This window comes from Haliotis cracherodii, unplaced genomic scaffold (assembly GCF_022045235.1).
Source record: "Haliotis cracherodii isolate W230 unplaced genomic scaffold, xgHalCrac1.p SCAF_12, whole genome shotgun sequence".
Lineage (NCBI taxonomy): Eukaryota > Metazoa > Mollusca > Gastropoda > Lepetellida > Haliotidae > Haliotis > Haliotis cracherodii.
Window position 1 is genome coordinate 356492 of NW_027266267.1, and position 27216 is coordinate 383707.

Below are 27216 nucleotides of genomic sequence, written 5' to 3' on the forward strand. Positions count from 1 at the left end.
TTATTCCCGTTTCCTGTATATGCTGATTTGAGACCAATGTGCATCCCCGATATATATCTCATAACAGTAAGAATAATAATTCTTTAAAAAAATATTCAATTGTAATGATTTATTTGTACTTATTAATGTAGATAAATATACCGATACCAAAATCGTCATTGTTGACAGGAGGCGAATCACACTGAGATAAAATCAACCCTTTTAAGTAAATCGACTCGTACACCAAGAACAAAGACATATACACGGACTCTTACAAGTTTCTTTTTATTGCTGTCTAAAGGTCCCGGCTAAACCCTGTTCACCTAAGGTCTGCAATTCGCCTCCTCGATGTACGGAGACTGGATCTGGCAAAGCTGACTGTGAACAAGGTATGGTCTTATGCGGAGAAGTGTTCGGTGTTTACCGGAATCTTGTTTCTATCAATTTCTTCACCTCAGACATTTGGGATACGACCTGCTGGTCAATAAGAGAGCATTATCTTTCAACTGTTTTCAAATGATACATGGATATTGAGATTTTTTTATATTTACTATATGCTTACTATCACTTGTATCACTACTTTAGAACGTCTGCTTACTATCCCTTGTATCACTGCTTTATAACGTCTGCTTACTATCACTTGTATCACTACTTTATAACGTCTGCTTACTATCCCTTGTATCACTTCTTTATAACGTCTGCTTACTATCACTTGTATCGCTACTTTATAACGTCTGCTTACTATCCCTTGTATCACTACTTTATAACGTCTGCTTACTATCCCTTGTATCACTACTTTATAACGTCTGCTTACTATCCCTTGTATCACTACTTTATAACGTCTGCTTACTATCCCTTGTATCACTTCTTTATAACGTCTGCTTACTATCCCTTGTATCACTACTTTATAACGTCTGCTTACTATCCCTTGTATCACTACATTATAACGTCTGCTTACTATCCCTTGTATCACTTCTTTATATCGCATGCTTACTATCCCTTGTATCACTACATTATAACGTCTGCTTACTATCCCTTGTATCACTACTTTATAACGTCTGCTTACTATCCCTTGTATCACTACTTTATAATGTCTGCTTACTATCCCTTGTATCACTACTTTATAACGTATGCTTACTATCCCTTGTATCACTACTTTATAACGCATGCTTACTATCCCGGTGTACAAAGTGTACTTTGTGTTACAGCGACACAGACCTGTGTACAGAGTGTACTTTGTGTTACAGTGACACCGACCTGCGTACAGAGTGTACTTTGTGTTACAGTGACACCGACCTGTGTACAGAGTGTACTTTGTGTTACAGTGACACCGACCTGTGTACAGAGTGTACTTTGTGTTACAGTGACACCGACATGTGTACAGAGTGTACTTTGTGTTACAGCGACACCGACCTGTGTACAGAGTGTACTTTGTGTTACAGTGACACCGACCTGTGTACAGAGTGTACTTTGTGTTACAGTGACACCGACATGTCTACAGAGTGTACTTTGTGTTACAGCGACACCGACCTGTGTACAGAGTGTACTTTGTGTTACAGTGACACCGACCTGTATACAGAGTGTACTTTGTGTTACAGCAACACCGACCTGCGTACAGAGTGTACTTTGTGTTACAGTGACACCGACCTGCGTACAGAGTGTACTTTGTGTTACAGTGACACCGACCTGTGTACAGAGTGTACTTTGTGTTACAGTGACACCGACCTGCGTACAGAGTGTACTTTGTGTTACAGAGACACCGACATGTGTACAGAGTGTACTTTGTGTTACAGTGACACCGACCTGCGTATAGAGTGTACTTTGTGTTACAGTGACACCGACCTGTGTACAGAGTGTACTTTGTGTTACAGCAACACCGACCTGTGTACAAAGTATACTTTCTGTTACAGTGACACCGACCTGTGTACAGAGTGTACTTTGTGTTACAGCGACACCGACCTGCGTACAGAGTGTACTTTGTGTTACAGTGACACCAACCTGTGTACAGAGTGTACTTTGTGTTACAGTGACACCGACATGTCTACAGAGAGTCTTTTGTGTTACAGCGACACCGACCTGTGTACAGAGTGTACTTTGTATTACAGTGACACCGACCTGTGTACAGAGTGTACTTTGTGTTACAGTGACACCGACCTGTGTACAGAGTGTACTTTGTGTTACAGTGACACCGACCTGTGTACAGAGTGTACTTTGTGTTACAGTGACACCGACCTGTGTATAGAGTGTACTTTGTGTTACAGCGACACCGACCTGTGTACAGAGTGTACTTTGTGTTACAGTGACACCGACCTGTGTACAGAGTGTACATTGTGTTACAGTGACACCGACCTGTGTACAGAGTGTACTTTGTGTTACAGTGACACCGACATGTGTACAGAGAGTACTTTGTGTTACAGAGACACCGACCTGTGTACAGAGTGTACTTTGTGTTACAGTGACACCGACATGTGTACAGAGTGTACTTTGTGTTACAGTGACACCGACCTGCGTACAGAGTGTACTTTGTGTTACAGTGACACCGACCTGTGTACAGAGTGTACTTTGTGTTACAGCGACACCGACCTGTGTACAGAGTGTACTTTGTGTTACAGTGACACCGACCTGTGTACAGAGTGTACTTTGTGTTACAGCGACACCGACCTGTGTACAGAGTGTACTTTGTGTTACAGTGACACCGACATGTGTACAGAGTGTACTTTGTGTTACAGTGACACCGACATGTGTACAGAGTGTACTTTGTGTTACAGTGACACTGACCTGTGTACAGAGTGTACTTTGTGTTACAGCAACACCGACCTGTGTACAGAGTGTACTTTGTGTTACAGCGAGACCGACCAGTGTGCAGAGTGTACTTTGTGTTACAGCGAGACCGACCAGTGTACAGAGTGTACTTTGTGTTACAGCGAGACCGAACTGTGTGCAGAGTGTACTTTGTGTTACAGTGACACCGACCTGTGTATAGAGTGTACTTTGTGTTACAGTGACACCGACATGTGTACAGAGTGTACTTTGTGTTACAGTGACACCGACCTGCGTACAGAGTGTACTTTGTGTTACAGTGACACCGACCTGTGTACAGAGTGTACTTTGTGTTACAGTGACACCGACCTGTGTACAGAGTGTACTTTGTGTTACAGCGACACCGACCTGTGTGCAGAGTGTACTTTGTGTTACAGTGACACCGACCTGTGTACAGAGTGTACTTTGTGTTACAGTGACACCGACCTGTGTACAGAGTGTACTTTGTGTTACACCGACACCGACCTGTGTACAGAGTGTACTTTGTGTTACAGTGACACCAACCTGTGTACAGAGTGTACTTTGTGTTACAGTGACACCGACCTGTGTACAGAGTGTACTTTGTGTTACAGTGACACCGACCTGTGTACAGAGTGTACTTTGTGTTACAGTGACACCGACCTGTGTACAGAGTGTACTTTGTGTTACAGTGACACCGACCTGTGTACAGAGTGTTCTTTGTGTTACAGCGAGACCGACCTGTGTACAGAGTGTACTTTGTGTTACAGCGACACCGACCTGCGTACAGAGTGTACTTTGTGTTACAGCGACACCGACCTGTGTACAGAGTGCACTTTGTGTTACAGCGACACTGACCTGTGTACAGAGTGTACTTTGTGTTACAGCGAGACCGACCTGTGTACAGAGTGTACTTTGTGTTACAGCGACACGGACCTCTGGCCGTAGATACCTCCGGGCAGACCTCGACCTCCAAAAAGCTATCTGGGAGGGGGACGTGGTTGCCGTGAAGCGGATCCTGGCAGCCGGTCGGGCTGACGTCAACAGTAGAGACAGGAGCGGGCGGACACCGATGATGTGGGCAGCACTGGGGGAACACAGAGAAATGGTGGCGCTCCTGGTGAGAAAAGGGGCTGATGTGTCAATGGTAGACCGCGGCGGTAACAACATCCTTTACTTTGCCTGCTGGGGAGGAGATGTGGAGACGGTGAGGTTTGTGCTGTCACTGAACGTGGTGGACATCGACGCCAGGAACAACGATCGGGAGACGGCGGCCGACAGGGCGAGATCCGGGCGACATCAGCGGATGGCGGATCTGCTGGTGTCTTGCGGCGCTTAGTGACGTCAGTGTTTGTGTAGACGGTGAAGGAGAACGCAACCGATGTCGTGGTGTGCCGTTCATGCCGTCCTGATTTGTTTTTCAGTATTAAGATACAAAAATAAATCTTGGTAAAAGATTGTGAGACATTTTGTCATTTGTTGTGGTTGGAATTTCACATGGTCAGGGGAGAAGGAATTGAGTGTTGTTACAGATGCTGTGAGATTGGTGTGTACATACTGCATCATGTGATGTAATTGTGTGTTGATAGTACGTCATAAGTTTGCAAGTAGTCGTGAAAGAGACTCGCTGCACTCTGTGACCTCAGACTGAGCAGAGGATCGCCCAGCTGACGTGGCGGCAAATGTACAATGACAGTGACGTCACACTGTCGATGACATCACGACATTCCGGATACTAATGCTACCGGCTGTTTTCTCTGCCGATATCGGTAATTCACAGGGCGTCACAATGCTGGCTCCACGACACATGCAAGTACAGCACAGGCATCAAGTGGGCGACATAGTTTAACAAAGGCAAAATATACATCTTTTTCTAAGGAGTTGTGTTGCATATTATTGCTGCTGAAATTAAAAAAGAAATATTTCTCAGGAGCAGGTTATTCCTTTCTCCCTTCCTGTTCACCATTTCAATCAAGCCACTTCGTTACACTCTCGTCACACGGCCGCTGTCGGTGGGGAAGCGGCCATTACAAGAATCTTGAGTGAGTGAGTGAGTCGGGTTTAACGCCGCTTTCTCCCTTCCTGTTCACCATTTCAATCAAGCCACTTCGTTACACTCTCGTCACACGGCCGCTGTCGGTGGGGAAGCGGCCATTACAAGAATCTTGAGTGAGTGAGTGAGTGAGTCGGGTTTAACGCCGCTTTCTCCCTTCCTGTTCATCATTTTAATCAAGCCACTTCGTTACACTCTCGTCACACGGCCGCTGTCGGTGGGGAAGCGGCCATTACAAGAATCTTGAGTGAGTGAGTGAGTCGGGTTTAACGCCGCTTTCTCCCTTCCTGTTCACCATTTCAATCAAGCCACTTCGTTACACTCTCGTCACACGGCTGCTGTCAGTGTGGAAGCGGCCATTACAAGAATCTTGAGTGAGTGAGTGAGTCGGGTTTAACGCCGCTTTCTCCCTTCCTGTTCATCATTTCAATCAAGCCACTTCGTTACACTCTCGTCACACGGCTGCTGTCAGTGGGGAAGCGGCCATTACAAGAATCTTGAGTGAGTGAGTGAGTGAGTTGGGTTTTACGCCGCTTTCTCCCTTCCTGTTCACCATTTCAATCAAGCCACTTCGTTACACTCTCGTCACACGGCTGCTGTCAGTGGGGAAGCGGCCATTACAAGAATCTTGAGTGAGTGAGTGAGTCGGGTTTTACGCCGCTTTCTCCCTTCCTGTTCACCATTTCAATCAAGCCACTTCGTTACACTCTCGTCACACGGCTGCCGTCATTGGGGAAGCGGCCATTACAAGAATCTTGAGTGAGTGAGTGAGTCGGGTTTAACGCCGCTTTCTCCCTTCCTGTTCACCATTTTAATCAAGCCACTTCGTTACACTCTCGTCACACGGCTGCTGTCAGTGGGGAAGCGGCCATTACAAGAATCTTGAGTGAGTGAGTGAGTCGGGTTTAACGCCGCTTTCTCCCTTCCTGTTCACCATTTTAATCAAGCCACTTCGTTACACTCTCGTCACACGGCTGCTGTCAGTGGGGAAGCGGCCATTACAAGAATCTTGAGTGAGTGAGTGAGTCGGGTTTTACGCCGCTTTCTCCCTTCCTGTTCACCATTTCAATCAAGCCACTTCGTTACACTCTCGTCACACGGCTGCCGTCATTGGGGAAGCGGCCATTACAAGAATCTTGAGTGAGTGAGTGAGTCGGGTTTAACGCCGCTTTCTCCCTTCCTGTTCACTCTAGCCGCGAATAGCTGGAATATTGCTGATGCGGCTTAAAGCACCACTTACTCACTCCTGTTCACTATTTTAATCAAGCCACTTCGTTACACTCTCGTCACACGGCTGCTGTCAGTGGGGAAGCGGCCATTACAAGAATCTTGAGTGAGTGAGTGAGTCGGGTTTAACGCCGCTTTCTCCCTTCCTGTTCACCATTTTAATCAAGCCACTTCGTTACACTCTCGTCACACAGCTGCCGTCAGTGGGTAAGCGGCCATTACAAGAATCTTGAGTGAGTGAGTGAGTCGGGTTTAACGCCGCTTTTAACAGTATTCCAGTTACATCACGGCGTGTCAGCTTAATGTGGGAGGAAAGCCCGAAGTGATGCAGGTCTCAGACGTTTACCACTTTGGTGAAACCCACGAGCACGGGTATGGTGCTGACAAACCTAGAAACATAATCGGGGGGAACCGGGATTCGAACCCACAATCATAGGTTTCTGGCGTGCCCAAGGGACGCAACTCTGCACAGCGAATCGCGGCGCCTTAGACGACTGGGCCACCCGTGCCCCCACAAGAATCTTGAAATGTGCCCGTTAAATCCCAAATGTAGTCATGTTTATGTCTTTGGGAATGCTTTCATAGTGAATTACGACTGACCAGATTTCCCAGATGAACTTTCCTTTTTATTTGTATAATGCGATTGGTTCGAGATTGCTGTTTAACCCTCTGGATGCCAGAGGTGTATATATATGTGTCCCTCCTCTTCAACACTCACTTTGAAGTCGACTTACATCCAACATACATCACGCACACAGATACATTTTACAGTTTTTAGTACTGTGGAAAAAAACGTGAAGATTCCGGGGTAGGATAGGTCTTCAGCAACCCATGCTTGCCGTAAAAGGTGACTATGCTTGGCGTAAAAGGCGACTAACGGGATCGGGTGGTCAGGCTTGCTGACTTGGTTGATGCATGTCATCAATCCCAATTGCGTGGATCGATGCTCATGATATTAATCACTGGATTGTCTGGTCCAGACTCGATTATTTACAGGCAGCCGTCATAAAGCTGGAATATTGCTGAGTGCGGCGTTAAACAACAAACCAACAACACGTACTATGGAAAAGTTCCTTTTCTGTGATATAATCCACTGTCATTTTAGGCAAATCCAAAGTATTGAAAATGACCCCTGAAAATTGGGTACATCGTAAATGTCGCCATTTTTCACACATTACTAAATCACCATTCACGGCGTCATTAACAGCAGGACACTGTTCCCACCTTTGTATGATATATGTGTAGCCTTTGTGAGATATATGTGTGTAGCCTTTGTGAGATATATGTGTGTAGCCTTTGTGAGATATATGTGTGTAGCCTTTTGTGAGATATATGTGTGTAGCCTTTTGTGAGATATATGTGTGTAGCCTTTGTGAGATATATGTGTGTAACCTGTATGTGTGCGGGACACTGTTCCCACCTTTGTGAGATATATCTGTGTAACCTCTATGTATGCGGGAAACTGTTCCAAACTTTGTGAGATATATCTGTGTAGCCTGTATGTGTGCGGGAAACTGTTCCAAACTTTGTGAGATATATTTGTGTAGCCATGGTGATATGTATGTACTTGTTATGCCTCAAAGTAAGATTGACCAATCAGGGAGCAGAACTACTGACCCCACATGAGCCCGTATACAAGATGGTTGTTACTGACCTGATATGAGACGGTATACTGTCAGTGACAGCCATTGTGGATTTTCCAACTCCCGCCTCACATATTTCACATGAAAATTCGGGTACAGAAAATCGTTATTCGACCCTGTCTTGTGTTTGAGTATCATTAATTGTGATGCACAAAGACATTCAAGTTTAAGAAACCAAATTCGTGACTTTTTTAATAAATAGAATAGAGAAGACAAGGTTACAACGGAGGTCAGTGAGCTTCAATGGTAACGTCACAGAACATAATATATAGGACGTCACAGAACATAATATATAGGACGTCACAGAACATAACACAGGATGACGTCACAAACAAGAAACGTGACGCAAATGACTTCACGCAGCAATAGACTAGATTGGTGAGCAGCCCGTCTCTGGGAGAAAGCGGACTGCTTTAGGGGCATTTACACGGTACAACTAGTTGTATGCAATTTGTTTTATGGGGGTGAGGTGTGGGGTTGTTGAGCTGTTGTAGTGATAAAGCCCAACCTTCTGTTCTTTTAAATGAACGCATATAGTAGCAATATACTGTCATCTTTTTGGTACCGATTTCAACGTTACTTATACATTGGGATAAAATCTGAAAGTATTTGGTTTCAACAGGCCAAAGGACACTTTCAGGATTTTTTTAGGTCATTCTTCTTTATTATCACAATATCTGAATAATGTCTTCAGGACATTTTGGATGACAATCATTCAATGTCCCAGAAAAGGAACCAGTGTGGTTATCAAAATTGATAGCTGTGTGGGAACTTTGTAGATACACATAAACAACATTATACAAGAATGTTTTGTCCTGAGCCACAGCAGATCTCACCACGGACATGACGGGTTCTGAGCCACAGCAGTTCTCACCACGGACATGACGGGTTCTGAGCCACAGCAGATCTCACCATGGACATGACGGGTTCTGAGCCACAGCAGATCTCACCACGGACATGACGGGTTCTGAGCCACAGCAGATCTCTCCACGGACAGGACGGGTTCTGAGCCACAGCAGATCTCCCCATGGACATGACGGGTTCTGAGCCACAGCAGATCTCACCACGGACATGACGGGTTCTGAGCCACAGCAGATCTCACCACGGACATGACGGGTTCTGAGCCACAGCAGATCTCACCACGGACATGACGGGTTCTGAGCCACAGCAGATCTCACCACGGACATGACGGGTTCTGAGCCACAGCAGATCTCACCACGGACATGACGGGTTCTGAGCCACAGCAGATCTCACCACGGACATGACGGGTTCTGAGCCACAGCAGATCTCACCACGGACATGACGGGTTCTGAGCCACGGCAGATCTCACCACGGACATGACGGGTTCTGACTTACAGGGTTACAGGTAAACATTGCGGAGTTATGCCCCCTTTTGGTATGTGTACGTGTAGCCCCCTCACTCGTGTTTTCACTTGTTAACTTTATTTTCGCCACATAAAAAGAGTACGTTTTCGTAAACATAATCGTGCAATTCTAACATATCTGTCATGATGATGTTCGGATATAAGAGGGGCGGTCGGGTAGCCTAGTGTTAAAGCGCTCGCTCGTCACGCCGAAGACCCGGGTTCGATTCCCGACATGGGTACAATGTGTGAAGCCCATTTCTGGTGTCCCCCGCCGTGATATTGCTGGAATATTGCTAAAAGCAGCGTAAAACCATACTCACTCACTCACTCGGATATAAGACAGTATTTTGTTCGCTCACAGTTTACACAAAGCTGCCAAATAAAACATTTCGTCTCACTGTACTTTGTCTTTGCACGATCAAGTGTAGCAGGATGTAAATGTTGTGTATTTCAACCTACGTAATTTAAACTTAGGTAAATAATTGAGTTAAGTATGGTAATAGCTCCTTAAACTAACCTGAGCACTCTCTACTAATTCTTTTCCCCCTCTTGGTGATAAAGCTACAGGTAGTTCTTCTATCCTGGTGAAGCAGGGCATATTCCATAGCTCTGTTCCACTCAACATTCCTCTACAAGCTGTTGCTGTCCGTGTTACTGTGAACATTGTGTTTACATTATGTTCACTGTATCTTCCACCTTCCCGAGCACTGAGGACCAATGCCGAGATTGACACTTGAGGAATGGGAACCTGACATTGTCATGATTGAAGTTGGCATGACTACAAGAGACATAGCAGCAAGGTTTGGGTGTCACAGCAGTACCATCACAGGACTAAACCAGCGGGACGTACCCGAGATCGACCACGCCCAGGGCAACAACGTGTGACAACAGGCAGGGAAGATTGTGATATTTTGCGCCGGCGACTTTGCGTTGCTAGTCTACTTGCCCGTCGCCCTCACGGTTCCCGACTCCTGTAAGTTTGATGTGGAGTTACCAGTGACCAAAGTGATTTCCGATGCAATTCCCCAATTTGACTTATACCAAATTATAACATTTGGATCTGGGAAAGGAACTCCCCTGCAAACCACGTATCGTTTAAGGTACGACAAAGATCTTGCACTGAGCTAATAAAATTTATTATCACTAAAACTATTCAAGGCAAACATAAAACAACAGCAACAATACATCCCGTGGTACCCATCATATCAAGAAAATATCATTGTTTTTTGGGGTATAACATGCATTTCAAACGTATCTCTAATAAGAATTGATCACTATTGAAAAAAGGATACCATTTAAAGTTGTATTTTTTCATTTTGGTAAATGTAAAAAAGTTTGTCATTGCCACCTTTGTGACAAACACATCTAGCTGGCGTATCTACAGCAACACAACCATAGCAGTAGGCCGTGTATGTAATTAAGTAAACTGACTAAACAATGTTTATAGCTTTTGTAAGTGTTGCATACCGCGAGGACATTATCTCAGAAGCACAGGCATTAAATATCGACAAAAAACATTATTCACTGTACTGTCTTCCCCAAACGTGATTCAGGTTCCAGCAGTCACCAGTTTTCCAATCCAACACTGAGGCACAGTCTTGTAAAATATTCGACAAAATTGAGATCCAAGATTTACAAGTTTATTACTTCTGCGCACGCCAGTGTGCATGGATGTATTTGGTAAAAGGCTACAACAAAACAAACAAAGGAATTACCCCTTATGCAATAAGGAAACCACACATGTACGTGGGTACTTATACTACCGTGTGGTGGACTTCATATAAATCCGAATCATCCTAGCACAGCATTAATACTGAAAGAAGCCCCAGAGCAATCATTGTGCCTCAGTAAACATCTATAAAAAACTATCTGGTGATTTTAAGTGCGCATCATAAAATTTACACGTGGTTTCTGATGCTTCATTACACTAGAATTTTCACATACTGAATACACACAACATATAACATAAGTTACATCCAAAACATATCTAAAAGGTTCTTAACGATATAATTCATAAACTTACACTATGGATGGCTGAAGTTCGACTTGATATAGCATGCAATGCCAAAAACCAATGTGGGGAACCCACGGACCAATGTCACTGTTGCGACCGACGAACCTTCTAAAACTAGCACTTCCGGTCCTAAGCTAAGCGCATGATTAAGAACCAGTAAAATAAAAAACATCACTGTTACTTGTAACGACACGTTCACTAAACTATATCAACAATACTCAAGATACGAGTAACACGGCTTATATACGCTGTTGATCTTGATCCCCACACTGTCACTTGTATCAGTGCCTTTAGATCGGGAACGACGGTGGTCAGACGCAAAAATATTGGTCAGGTGAAATCGGGCTTAACGTCGCGTCCAAGATTATTGCAGTTATATATCGCTGTGCATGCACATACATGTGTGTGGCTGCTTGTACTAGTCCGGTCGATTGTCGATTGTTAGTGCAAGCCCATTGAGTGACCATGCCGCAGTTTATACAGTATACTGACTCCGAGCCGACCAGTCCTTGTTTTAGCCCCTTAATGCTGAGCGCCAGTCAATTATAACCTTTAAACGTCTTTGGGTTTGGCGGTTGTATGACGCGGCCGCTTGATCTTCTTCAACTTTCAAGAACAATTTTATGATAACATATGTTTCATAGCGTGTTATTTTTTTTTGTCTGAACAAATTTAAAGGTGGAAAAACAAAAAAGCTATATTCCAGCACATGACACAAAATATGTTTATATTATATGATGACAATCAAACAAATATTCAATAGAGGGAGGAATTCGGACTAAATCGTTATATATCTGTTAGTTGAAAACTAATTATAATGATCAGTTCGTCTCACACTCCATGCCAGAACAGGCATGTAACATATTTCACTGGACAGTTTATCTCTGTTATACTAAACGAAATATAGGGCGAACCGTTTTTCTGTGAACATAATGATTGAAATGGCATTCGCTTATTCCATGTTTTGAGAAGTTTGGCTGGAAGGAATAAGTGGTAACAGCATATCAAGAGAAAATATGTTAATAGCGTAGCATGTTAAAATTTAAGCATTTAACAGAACAATAAATGAACATTTGGAGGTTTAGTTCTTCACATTTCTTCTGCCGTCCTATGATGACGTCATATATAGATTTTACAGAAGCACGCGATTACATGCTCAGTAGTGTCCATAATTTTTGGAATACACACTAATGGTGGAATTATTTTCGCTTGGTCCAAAACATGCTCCAATGAATATGCTATGAATCACAACTTACAAATACTATGTTTACAGAATGGTAGATAGTTCTGTAATATATTTCAAACTATTTGACGATTTACATATTCGAACATTTAAATATACTTCAGGACTTGTACCCTGAGCACCTATCGCGTATGTAAGGATATGTGTAGCACTGAGCTTTTAATTCAGAACCAGCTTTTTGTTTTGCAAGACTGAAAAACTCAATAGTGCTATTTATATATTCAGTATTTAATCAATTTTTTAAGACATCTTGAGGACAAGTTTTGAGTCTCACCGCGAAGAACACTAGTTTATAATGTACTGAGGATAATTGTGCCTACATATTTATTTATGGTTTTACATTTGCAGGGTTCGTATATATATATCACAGTGCACAAACATGTCACGACAGCGGATATAAAGAGTGGAACGGCCCAGCCGACTGCTCCGTCCCCATACATGTTCTACTGACGTCTGAAATCATCGCCCCTTCTTCGTCAGCTGCAGTTCTGAGAATTCTGTCAAGAGCTCTCAGGTGAAGCAGCTTCATGTTGGTGTCTGTTTGTGTTTCCCATGCATAATGCACGTGACTGATGGAACATGGTGGGATGCCAGTTTGTTCTGACATCATCTTCACTGCTTCCTGTACTAGAGGTGATTTGTACAGGTTGGGGATGTTTCCTGGGTCCTCGAACTCCGGGTCACACTCATCCAGGTGAATCAGCACCAGGTGGTAGGACAGATCTGAAACACGATACATTTGATTAATACAGGCGGAATTACACAAGTCTCTACTTGTATGATTTAATTACCTTCGGAAAACATCCTGGCTCATCCGACTGATCATGTGTGGATACATATTTTCAACAGAGTGACCTTGACCACTTTCAATCTGAAGTCTCCTTTCTACACTATAGTTTGAATACTGTATGAACGAAACAAGTCATTTCAGAATGATATAACCTGAACAAATTGATCCACTTTTGATGCAAGCATTACATATGACAGGCGTTGATTTTTTTATCTATTATTAAACAAAATTAATGAAACCAAATATACAACATGTTTGAGACATGTGCAAGTGTGATCAAGTAACCTCCAGTGACCGCGTTAAGTCTCACCACATTGACCTTGCACTATTCATTATGTTGTTTGGTTTGCAGCAGGAGCAGCATGCTATACAACGAGAAGTAACGACCGAGAAAAATCAGGAAACTTGAGTGAGGTAACACAGTTTCACAAAGGAAAATATTGAAACCCTTTACTGCGACGTACTAATTCACATGGGACATATTCATAGGTTTATACTTACCGCCGTCTCCCCCTAATCGTATGATTGCATCTAGCTGACGTTTTAGTTCTTTACCCAGAGTGATGCCATGATGGAGAACCAGCACAGCACATGACACATCCCTTCGTGCCGTGTGTTGAGATTGCCAGCCTTTCACATCCAGAGTTTTAGTTATCTTGAAACAAACAAATATATATATGCTCTTAAAAAACTATACATCAGGATTGAACTGGTTTTACTTTTTGAGTTTAGATTTCATAAGTATAATAAATAGTGAAATGTATCGGTAGATTATCACTGTACAATATGCACTGAACATAAACAGGTGGAAAGACGTCCGGGGTAGGTGGAAAGTTGGTAACGATTATGGCCTCCTCGAGCTGCTATCACCGCATGGAAGCGACTGCACATGGATGCAACCAAAGTCCGAATAACAGCCCGGGGGATGTTCTGCCACTCCTGCTCTAGCGCCACAAAAGTTCCTGAAGTGTGATTGAAGTTGACGTAGACGACGATCCAGCACGTCCCACAGATGTTCAATACGGGACCAATTTCGGTAGCGTGGACCATTCAGGGCACCATCCACTCTCACAAGAGATGTCCGGCCTCCGTGATGAATGCCTCCCCACTCTATGACGTTTCCCCGTCCAAAATGACCCACTTACTGAACGCGTAACGTTCGTTACGACGTCGGTACACAAGCGGCACGTCCAGCAGGGACTCATTTGTGAACAGAACACGTCTCCGTCATGCTTGAGGCCATGTGACTCTCTGACGACAACCAATGCAGACGTTCACGGAGCTGATGCGGCGTCAGGATGTTACGCCGCACGGGTCTCCTGACTAAAATACAGGCTGATGACAGACGATTTCGAACAGTCTGATCCGATAGACGACGTAGCCGTGATGAAACGCTCCCGCAGCTGTCGTACACGAAATTTAGCAATCTTGTCCAGGTTTTGTAACGCGAGGTCGTCCTGACCTTGGCCTATGGCGAACGTTGCCTGTGGTGTTGTAACGTCTCCACAAATTAGAGATGGTCAGTCTGGTCACAACCATCACCTGCGGCAAATGCTGTTGTGTTTCACCCACTTGCAGTCGGCTGATGGCGTTGTTTCGTTGTGCATAGATGTGGCGTTTTAACGGCTCGTTTTCTGATTTTCTGATGTGTGTGTCAGAAGTTAATGTCCTGACCTTTTAAACCTTGCTGACAGAGGAAGTGTCACGACAGTTCAGAAAATTGCATGCTGCACGTTTAAAGCATTGCAGCTGCGTTTGGGCGAATTGCTCCGTCCCGACGTCACAACATTATGTTTCGGGCAATCTGCATGTTTACTCGATAATTTATTGAAATTTAATGATGACTTTAGAAATTAAATTAAATTTCTACCATACAGAAACGATCGGGTCCGGTGTCATCAAATTTGTGCATGTACAGTTTCATTTTTTATAGAGTATATGAATCAAAGAAGATTTTCAATAATGATTATGTTAAAGCGTTTACATATCTATTTGTCTACAACTTATCCATTGAGATGAATGCACTATGTCGTGCTTACCAGGTCATCAAAGCGAACGCTTTCAGATGCAATAGCTTCAATATTTTCCGTACTGAAATCACTGGATTCAAATATTCCTGGCATGTGAATAATCGAGTGATCTCCATATCGTGAAGCCTGAAACTGTAAAATAAAGGTTTAAAGATGATTACAGTCGAATCCACTGATACCTTTCACACATGCAATGTACATTTCTTGTGAAAACTTCGAGCGTGCAACACTTCGTTATAAATTGAACCAGATTATGATATCTTCGCAATCAGTTGACAAAAGAAAAAAATGTATGATACAGTAACTCTTTTGGTATGGTGGCAAGACAAACATCATTAATGTTGTGTATGGGTTCGAATTCACAGAACTCTTATCAGGAACGTAAAATGCAGGTATATGTTAGTATTTTTGTAAATACGTCCTAGTGATGTAACATGTTATTATACTGTTAATAATTACCTAAGAGATATGTGAACAAAATAACACAATATAGGTTTCGTAGTACGAATATGTGTTGATGAAATTAACAAAAGTGTAATCAGTAAGTTAACAGGCAGTAGAATTTTGGATTATTCGAGATTTGTGCCAGGGGAAGTACACACTCTGCTAGTAAGTGAACGGTAGAGGTTTCTATCTGCGAAGCAGTCTGAAGGTGTGTCAGAATCCTTCAGTGCTGATCTCAAGCCATTGCAGAAGGAAGACTTTCCAGTATCACTTGGGCCAAATATAAAGATCTTCGCACGTATCAGCTTCCCTTTCTTGTCATACATGTGTTCAAGAAATTTCCTGCGGAGTCGTTCAGCCTCCTGTATAGTGTGTGACTGAAAGCAAAATAACATGCACATGTTGAACATGTATTAGTTACACAGAGAGTTCTTCAGCCATCTGCAAGAGTTTTAGTACTATATATTTTAATCTGTTATGTTTCGAACAATGATTTGTCTACTGATACCTGCGATGTCCATCTTCCTCGTTCTGCCCTCTTTGGTCCCCATGGAAAGTACTGAAAATGTAGACCCAAGATGTATAGCTAGGTTGGCTAGGTTGTCAAGTCAGTAGATGTTAACTAGAGTGTAATCATATCTTTCATTCCCTTGTCTCTCGAATACCTTTACCTTCCAGAACCATATAAACTAAAGAACAGAAAAAATGTGAGAGTGTACCTAACATGTTCAAAATACAAAGGAGTATCTACCATAGAGGTTCATTTTTCACAGGAGTATCTACCTTAGAAGTTCACCATTAACAGGAGTATCTACCTTAGAGGTTCACCATTAACATGAGTATCTACCTTAGAGGTTCACCATTAACAGGAGTATCTACCTTAGAGGTTCACTATTAACAGGAGTATCTACCTTAGAGGTTCACCATTAACAGGAGTATCTACCTTTCACCATTGACAGGAGTATCTGCCTTAGAGTTTCACCATTAACGGGAGTATCTACCTTAGAGGCTCACCATTAACAGGAGTATCTACCTTAGAGGCTCACCATTAACAGAAGTATCTACCTTAGAGGCTCACCATTAACAGGAGTATCTACCTTAGAGGCTCACCATTCACGGGAGTATCTACCTTAGAGGTTCACCATTAACAGGAGCATCTAACTTCTTTGAAAGGCATTTAGAAGTTGAAATACTAAGTAAGGATAAGAAATTTATGGATGAACAACTTCTTTATTACAATTAAGAGCGACGTTTCGGTGTAGGTTCTAACACCGTTATCAAGCAAGTGATTTACAGAGTGCAGTAAGCAAGTATATATACACGTAGGAGGCAATGTTTATACAGTAGGGTAGATATTGTTATACTGGAGTAGAGAAGCCTGTTGTGTACACACAAGGGCAGTGATGATAATAAGTGAAGTCAGTGCCATGAAACAAAGGATGAAGCCAGTAACTCTGTAAATCACTTGCTTGATAACGGTGTTAGAACCTGCACCGAAACGTCGATCTTAATTGTAATAAAGAAGTTGTTCATCCATCAATTTCTTATCCTTACCTAGGAGTATCTACCTTAGAAGTTCACCATTAACAGGAGTATCTACCTTAGAGGTTCACCATTAACATGAGTATCTACCTTAGAGGTTCACCATTAAAAGGAGAGTTTACCGATAGGTTCACTATACACAGGAGAGTTTACCTGACATGTTCACTATACACAGGAGAGTTTACCTGATATGTTCATGAGGTACAGGAGAGTGTACCGGACATGTTTACTATATACAGGGGTGTCTACCTCATAGATTCACGGTGTACAGGAGAGTTTACCAGACAGGTTCACTATATACACAACAATTACATGGACAGCCCTACAACAACCCAGTCCTACATATGTAGCTGTGTTTAATGCTGTGACGGATACACTTTGCTAATACTACACGCATGTACATGTTGTATCTGCATGTAAACTCTCCTGACTATTGTGCAATTGATTTCCGACACATGGAAATATGCCAGTGTGCAGCATAACTGGCATTATTGTTATGATTTGGCTGAGTATTTCGTGGCGATGAAGATGCAACAGTGTAGATACATTTGTACAAAAGAAAACAATATAGGTATAATATATCATCAATATAAACATAACTACACTTCACGAAGGTGTGCTTTCTTCTGACATAGAGATGCAGTTTGTTCCCTACAAGATCAACACGACTGAATCAGGATACAACAACATTTGCAAAAGTATTAGTACTTAATGTTATTATCATCATTATTTAATAGGGTGGTAGTGTTTCATATTCTAGTATTTTAAACTTTATGCATCTGGATAACAAGTTATTTAATGATGTTAATGCATGAATGGATTCCCTACACATCAATAATCATGAAGTCTTGAACAAAAAATGTAAATTTGAGAATTATAAGCAATGATTCAATACAAGAATACGATGGGAGCGCAACCAGTGGCTATTACGAGTTATGTCCCTTCTATGTACCTCCTACTGATAAATCAGATTCCACCTCTCATATCACTTGCATTTTCATTTGCTTCAAACAAAATGGCGGCGCCCAGTCAAAACGATCTCGTCTCTAACCAAGATTTATATCGTAGTATGACATGTCTTACCTTGCAACCTTGTGGGGACCCGGGGTCGAATGTATCACCAGCATCACAATGCTGGTTGTAAAAGGTCGGGTAACCAGTTTGCCGTGGCTTGCGTCCCTGTGGCGGCAGCGAACGGGAGTCTGGTGGTTGAGGGCACTGGCTCAAAGAGTAGCATCCTGTAACTGTATTTGTGATGAGTTGTGTTAGTTCTCAAACAATAATCAGAGAAGTAAGGGAGTTCTTACTTTACTTAGAAAGAGCAGAGGTTATCATGAGGCGTACTGAGAAGTACAGCACCATTCGTCTTCAAATTACAGTTTCCACTCAGATTACAGTTGAAATCCCCTGTAACCTTGACATGTTCACGCCGCTCGGAAAGACCCTGACGTTTTTGCATGAAATCAGAAAGTGAATGTGACAACCATCTCCATGACACTTTTGGAGGAACATACACACAAGCAATAAAGAATTTGGCAGCAAGAAAGGAAATGTATTCTGTACTGCGAGATGACGTTACATCACATAGCTGGACAATGCTTTTTTAAACACATACATAGAGGTTATCACGCGAGTGTGTTTGGGGATGGTAAATATCCTGCATTAGGAATAAACATTGTATTTAGCGAGCCTTGGCGTGATAACCTCTTTATCATATAATGTCATTCTTTAATTCTGTGCTTCAAAATCACTTTCCCTCTTTCACAAACATTACCGAAACATTGCGAGTTTTCCTGGAATGCGCGCATTAATATTTATTACGTCACAGGGTAAGTGATGTGTCAGTCGGACAGTGACAGTAGCCAATATAGTTCCAACTGAAATCTGTTTCTTATACAGTGGCGAAGCAACATATACGCAAAACAACTATTGTTTTTATTTGCCTTTCGCGGCAATCCATCGGTCTGTCCGCTAGAGTAACTGCCCTTTGTCAAAGGGAAGCTACTCTAACCCTAGTCTATGAGACGTCACGGCCACGGTCAGACGTTGTTGACCGTCGGTCTGTCATAACGTTGAGATGTGTAGTCAGATGTACACACAGCGACAAAACGAAACAAGGTAACAATTCAAACATATTTGGTTCCAAATGAAACTATTTTAATTTGTGGAGAAGGTTTCAAGCCGCAGAGGTCTACAAGCACAGATATGGATACTGATCCCACTTGGCTAGGCCTCGTGCCCTCGCAAAATTGTTTCGAAATTTATATCTCGAAAGTTGCCAAAACTTATAAAATGCCTTAGCTACGTCACACTTAGACACTGATTTTCAGTATATTAGACTGTTCTTTTGATATTGATAGCAATTATCCCTGTAGTTTATCCAGATTCCCGATGGTTAATTCTGACTCGATCGCCAAATGACGAGGGCGACGCCATGTTTGTTTATAAACAGTGAAAGTAGTCCCTACTTGACCTTTGATATTTGCATCTCTATCCGCATACGTTTTTATCCGTTGGCTTTATCCTGTCGAGAAACCTACCCATTATATGATAAACGGTGATACCATGTGCAGATTCTCCTGCATTGAATTGATATCCTTGGAGGTCTCTTTCAATTTAATCGTTGATGTTGGTTTCTCTGAAACACAAAACCTGAACCACACCAACAAATTTATCTTTCTTCATATCTTCAAAATGAGTATTGAGTGAGTGAGTGAGCGAGTTGGGTTTAACGCCGCTTATAACAGTATTCCACTTACATAGCGGCGTGTCAAGTTAATGTGGGAGGAAAGCCCGAAGTGATGCAGGTCTCAGACGTTTACCACTTCGGTGAAACCCATGAGCACGGGTATGGTGCTGACAAAACTTGAAACATAATTGGGGCGAACCGGAATTCGAACCCACAATCATAGGTTTCTGGCGTGCCCAAGGGACGCAACTCTGCACAGCGAATCGCGGCGCCTTAAGGCGATGGACCACCCGTGCCCCCAAGTATTGAGTGATCATCTCTTGACAGATAATTGGACATAGCAATCAAACTGGGCGTAACGTTGACTCACGAATCTTCAATGGGAGCTCATAATATATTTTGAGACGCTTGTAGATTTATTTGATCAGATGTGGACATGAGAGAATGTTCCTCCTTCCAAGTTCGCTTGGGTTGAACCCTGTCTGACCATTATAATCAGGATCTAGGTGTTCCACAAGGCAAATGCGCCCTTGAACAATTTGAATACTTCACTTCACTTCAGATAACAGGGAAAGGATGAAAACACCCAAACACTTTCATAGCAGGTTTGCGTTCTATGTGTGTGTCCGACCTGAACAGATTAAGCAACACTTGTAACAAATGTGTAGCTTGTGAGAGACTGTCACTGTTTTATCACAGAGTCTGCCTGTCCACCTCGTACCCTGGTCACATCGCACACGTGCAAGGGACAATGTGTCTCTTTGGTTGATTATTGCCTATGTCCATACGTCAGATGTATAATTTTAGTGTGACACGTGCGTCTCATCTTCTACAGAGTTCGGGTTGTACAGGATATGTGGACGCCAAGGCCATATCAGCTCCTGATCATTCCTCCCTGTGTTCCCCATGAGTTCCCTAAGGACGAACCCGAGAGGGAAAATTTCATGATGACGTCATTTGTGAAGTATGACGTCACATCAATGCCATAAACCTTCTTGACCTCTAGTGACTCTTTTAACGACAATAGAAAAAAAACTTTAATCATCCGATTCATAGACATCCGAATGCCGTCAAACAGACATAGACGGTGCATACAATACATTTGTGTCAACGGTGAGAAAGGAAATGGGCATTTCTTTACCAACGGGAACTGTACGTATATCATCTGGGAAGGGGTGGGTGGGGGGTGGGGTGGGGGTGGGGGGGGGGGGGGGAAGTGAGTGTCGTAAGTGTCATGGTGTACGTAGATTAGGAGAGTTATACAATATATACTAGCCACATCAAGAAACTGTGCACGGAGAAAATATAGATATAAGGGCACACCGTCCACATATGAAATATAGGTTTGAACACAGCAATTATTGGAGACATTCAAGCGCTCATGCACGTGCCATGCGATATGACGTCATTGATGGGGGCCTATGGACGTGCAATGTGTTACTGCATGTGCATCCTGTGCAGCTGTACACAGCGTGTGCAACTCAAAATTCGCTGTCACTTTGGAAAGCATCATCTGTGGTCATTCAAAAGTTCAAAACTTCTCAGGCGCAGACACAAGCATATCACAAGCAAATCATGCCAAGATTGACAGCTGCACAATGTCATGAAGCCATTGGAATGATCCGAGCGGTAATGAGGCAACAACAGGTGGCAACACATTTCCAATGCCATCGTAACATGTTATCGGCATTGGTGAGGCGTTATCAGAACACAAATGACGTTGCCGACCACCCACGTTCAAAACGTCCCCGAGTAACGACGCCAAGACAGGACTGATGGATTCGACTTACACATCTCCGACACAGGTTCCAAACGGCAGTAACGACGTCCCAGACAATTCCTAGACTGCGCCGTATCCATCCCAACACTGTCAGGAATCGTTTACGTCAGTACGGGATTCGACCACGACGCCCTGCCTGACGCACCGTTATCGCGTCAACCGTCTAAGATGGTGTCGAAATCATGTTCGCCAACCTCGAATATGGTGGAGAAATGTTGTCTTTACAGATGAATCGAGGTTCAACATTTCCCATAGTGACGGGCGCCAACGTGTCTACCGGCGTTTGGGAGAACGTTATGCACGCAACTGTATTGTGGAGAGGAATCGTTTTTGAGGTGGCTCTGTGATGATCTGGGGTGGGATAACAGCACGGAACCGAACCCCTTTGGTTGTTGTTCAGGGCAATCTCACCGATGTTGGCTACACAGATCAGATTCTGAGGCCTGTGGTCATTCCTTTCCTGCAACGTTATGGCCCGGGATTGACATTTCAACAGGACAACGCTCGTCCTCACACGGCTAGGGTCCCAATAGATTTCCTTCACCATAACAATGCCATGTTACTGCTATGGCCTGCAAATTCTCCAGATCTCTCCCCAATAGAGCATGTGTGGGATGAAATGGAGCGCCGTCTGCGTCGTCTTCCACATCCTCCAGATAACGTCCGTGACTTGGGACAGGATTTGAGGAGGATATGGCAGGCCATTCCCCAGGCCTTCCATGCCCATTTGGTGTACTCCATGCGTCGCTGATGCACTGCTTCACGCACAGGGTGGTCATACCCGTTATTGACTTTGTGACTTTGTCGTTTGACCTTCTACTCCATTTTGATCTTCTGACGTCATCGTAACAAATGTTGTTCAGGTCCCGTTCACATGTTCTAATGGTCCGATCATTCAGCTGCTACAGCGTCTGCATCATTTTGTTCTTGCTGTGTTGTATTTCAATCCAGAATATATTTTCTCCGTGCACAGTTTCTTTATGTGGCTAGTATAGTTGTAAGTTTTGTCATTTTTTCCGCAATATTTATATAATAGTTAACTGTGGTAATAGTCTTCATTGTGTTATATTAAGTTAAATGTAAGGTGCTGTATTCATCAGTCTCACATGTGAAGCTCGCAGCTATCTATAAAATTACATAACATCCTTAGAGCATAGTCAGTATTATCTATCTGTACGTGTCTCAGCCTCTATCGCAATGACCGCTTGTCAAACGTTTGCTGATACGTCCAACTCATATCAATATTTTCGGACTACTTCATCAATTATTATTATTATTCTCGGCGCACGAACTCAAATTTTCTTATCAAGCTGATAACTGAACATGCATTAAATTCGTGACAAGTCAAGGTGTCTATACTATATATACTGGCTAGCCCCGGGGGTACCTCACTGTCGAGAAATCCCCAATAAAGGAGCTGGCCGTGACACTTTGTTTGGTTTCTTTGAAGGTAAATCATGTTCACTTTACTATTTCTCAAAATTCATAAGGTAAATTGTTTTATAATTCGTATCGTATGTTGAGCAATATTATCAGCTGTAAAGGTGTTTAAACTTATGTTATTGACCGTGTATAACTGCAAATATGTTAAGTGGGTTGTATCTATTTGACGGACTTATCTGTCAAATGTACAGCATATATTACATGTTCCGAGTAATCATTTAGTTAATCTGTTAGCGATGTGCAAATAACATAGGTTACTCTCTTGTACTTACATAGGTCTGAGCATAAGGCATTTGTAACACAGCTTCAATAAACATGTCTACATTACGAGCAATGCCTAAAATGTACATATATCCATATATTATGCCATTCAGTAATGTGAATGGACATTTGTTAATGGGCCCGTGAACTCAGTGTATGTGGATGCTATCAGATATAGTTTGTTTGCTACGGTAGTTTAGATAAACTATAGATATGGCCTTCAAGTATAACATATACCAGCATAAAACAATAAATAATATATGTTCAGAAGTTACAGCCAACGCATGTTTTTATTTATATTTAAATCTGCGTACATTCGATACCGATATTGGGTTTAACTAGGTTTATATGTAAATAAGACATACTTTATGGCAGTCCCATTTAGCAAGGCGTAATCATAATTAGGAGTGGCTGAAAATAAGTATCACATAAGATTATGTAAGCTTTGTTCACAGGTATCTTTGTAGACTGACTTTAATATTGTTATTTGCAATTGATTGTTTTATCACTTAGCCCATGATACATCGGTATATCATGACATTTACACTCTTATGTATAATCATTGTTCAATATCACGCACTATTGTGGTAACTGCGCATGCTTCTTTCATAGAAACTGTAAATGTTCTATATGACTCTGTACTTTATATGTAAAAATAGTTCTTATTTTAAATGTGAATGGACTGTCGAGAAGTACCCAATAAAGGAGCTGGCCATAGACACTGTTTGGTTTCTCTGAAGGTGATGCCCGATCCCGAGCTATTTCCCCAAGGCTAATTCTAGATATTGTGACGGTTTGAATACGAAAGTGTCAAACCATCATACAAAGCTGAAGAGAAAGAGATTCGATTTGATTCTGAAGTGAAAGGAGCTAAACGTCGATACAACAGTGACAGGATAGCAGAACTTGTGTGAAGGAAATAAGAACGAATTCTGGAAGCAGATCGGGAAAGTTGGTCTGGGACAGAAGAGACTACAGAATATTGCTATGGAGGTGAGGTCACCAGACGGGGCACTGGGATCTGACTTCGGAGCTGCCACATGTCAAGTATGATTCAGCTCCGAGGTCTGACTTGAAGGTTCAATACTGTCGAAGTTTATTACCTCCCATTATGTTTCTTCTTCTATATGGAGCTCTCTCCCTGTTCATATAAGGAAAATTAGGTGGGATATATATTAATCAAAATACCAAAGTCGTTTTTCTCCGACGTCATCAAAGACAGATAACCAGCTATGACGTCAACAAAAATTGTGTCAATGTTTAGGTAATTCATTACATTTAATGATAAGGCTGTGCTCCATCAGTGATGGTGCAACATTAGCCAAATTACAGTTACACAATCAGGTGAGTACCATTTCATAATATCTTATGTTTTGTTTCATACATTCACTTATACAGTTTCAATATCGCTGTATGTGTTGAAAAAGTTTGATTCCTTGTGAACAAAACATCACGAAGATATATTGTAAAAGAATGACTAAGTCGTCTTATGATAGTAGTATAACTGTCATGGTAGATTATCAGTTATTAGAAGAATTTAGATTGAAGTTGATTTGTATTATTTTCTTAGAAAATATTTGTTATAAACATGACGTCAGATTATTATCAAGTTGCAAGGAAATGTTTATTCATCAGAAGCATAATTTGTTTTGGGTAAACAGTACCTGACTGCCATGTGTGTTTAATGCATGCGCAGACATACTGTATTAAAATAGGAATGCAAAAACAGTCGTTAATGTTATCTATTGGATTTGTTTGAATCAGGTGATGAATCAATGCATAGAAAACACATTCCCCCTGTCCCCCAAAATATATAGATCATGTTGTATGTTTTGATGTATGTATCAACACACAGTAAGTTTGGATTTTAAGTTTTAGAAGTCAGCAAGCCCGTCATCCGCAAAACGTCTGTTCGTTGCCGCCAAAGTTGTCAGTCCTAGATCGATGCTATTATATCGAAATGTTGTTATAGCATGCTAGTTTAGACATGAAATGGAGGGGAAATAGTTCTTTGATAGTTGCGGTGTCGTTGATGCACAAGGTAATTTTTTCAGAATGGTATTTTAGCGGGCTATGTAAGTTGTTTAGCGGAACGTGGAGTGGGTCTATATAGGGAGTAACGTCCCTTGGCTGTCTTGCTCATACAATTCAGACAAGGGACTTGCCGGATGATGAACAATCCTCCCGATAACAACCAACAGATTCACCTCAGAAAGTGATGATTCTGAATGCATAATGCCACATCAGTGTGACTGTAGGTGGTTTTATTATGACACTAATCAAGTCTGAATGAATTTATGCCAAAGCACTGTGACCGACGCTGACTATACAAATCTGAATGACTTTTGTGGTTTACTGCAGAAACATAATTGACTTTGATTTAAACAGTATTTTATTTCCATAAATGTTCAGATTTTACATTAAATAGCATTACAAAATGGAAAATGGATTAGCAAACAGGCCATAAAGGCCTATAATAATGCTTCTCCTAATAATGTACATTATACATGTAGATTGTAATGAAGTCTATAGAGCAGACATTAATGAGTAACACAACATGAAATAAAATGGAAAGCAAGATACCAAATGCATTTTATATTCTTAAGTTGACACATAACTTATGTAAAGCGGTTTGTTTCAATGATGTAATTGTGAACTGATTTTATAATGTATTCATTGTCTGAGGAAGATGAATCTTCATTGCCGTGGAGTATAGTATGTATGCTGAGGTGGTTAACAAAAAAGTATTTATCAATTCTAAACTTAGCATAGCGTGGACAAGATAGAAAAAAGTGGAAAGCATCTTCTCTATTTAGGCCACATGGACAGATAGGATTATCAATCGGAAATATGTCAAACAAATGTGATTTCAAATCACTACAACCTAGCCTAAGTCTATATAAAATCACCAGACATTGCCACTGGCCATAACTAGCAAAAGATGTAAAATTTGCAGTAAGCTTAGTTTCTCTAGAAATGAATTGCTTACACCGAGATAAGGAATCTATATTTCTAATATTAATATCAAGTGCATTCCAAACTTGTATAACAGATGGCAAAAAATATTGATTATACTGGGATAAGCGTCCTGTACTGGTCTTAGAAGTACGAAGGTTATATCCAGTTATGCTGGATATATTAGGTGGGACCCATAAAGATAAATATTAATGACTTAGCCCATTGACCATTTTGTAAAATATACATAATTTATGGTAATGTCGTCTGTCGGACAGTGAGCATAAACCCGTTTTCCTATAAAGTTTTTTTGTGACTGGTTCCTCTTACTGCTCCACATATTGTTCGTAGAGCATCCAAGTGTTCATTTTCTAATAGTTTTACTTGTTCATTTTTACAATTATCCAAAATATTATCACAATAATCAAAAACAGGTAAAATAAAAGATTTGTACATGGTTTCGATCGTTCTTCGATTTAGACGGTATTTCAGGTTACGCAGAACAATTAATTAATGGGCTCAATTTACGTACAATATATTCAATGTGTTTGTGCCTTTTTACATCTTCCTGGAATACAAGTCCTAGATGTTTATGATCACTTACTTCAGGTATAAGAATATCATTCATTCGCAGAGGTTATTTAGGACTAGGATCAATTTTAGTGAAGATAACATGGCTTCCGTTTTGGAAGGACTAAATTTCACCTGCTATTTACTTGCCCAGTTTGATATACATTCTAAATCACTATTCAATATAGCGGCTGTGGATTCAAGGTCTTCAATAATTAGAAATAAAGATGTATCATCAGCAAAAAGTGTAATATTACTCGTTATCCCATGAGTCAGATCATTAATATAAATAAGGAATAACAGAGGTCCTAAAACTGAGCCCTGTGGCACTCCGGCTAGAACAGGTTTATAATTTGACATATAGCCATTAATTACTGCAGACTGTTGTCTATTACAAAGATAACTTCC

At 41.8% G+C, this 27216-nt stretch overlaps 1 protein-coding gene across 1 annotated transcript in view; it reads right to left on the bottom strand.

Moving 5' to 3' along the window:
• The window catches only part of LOC139458021 (uncharacterized), a 155220-nt gene that overhangs the window by 106515 nt on the left and 21489 nt on the right, over positions 1–27216 (bottom strand). Inside the window, exons 8-12 of the mRNA XM_071239337.1 lie at positions 22130–22141; positions 18194–18312; positions 15727–15945; positions 15134–15256; positions 13596–13749 (exon numbers count right to left, since the gene is read on the bottom strand). Coding sequence (XP_071095438.1) covers positions 13596–13749; positions 15134–15256; positions 15727–15945; positions 18194–18312; positions 22130–22141 — 627 coding nt within the window. The remainder of the gene's footprint in view (positions 1–13595; positions 13750–15133; positions 15257–15726; positions 15946–18193; positions 18313–22129; positions 22142–27216) is intronic.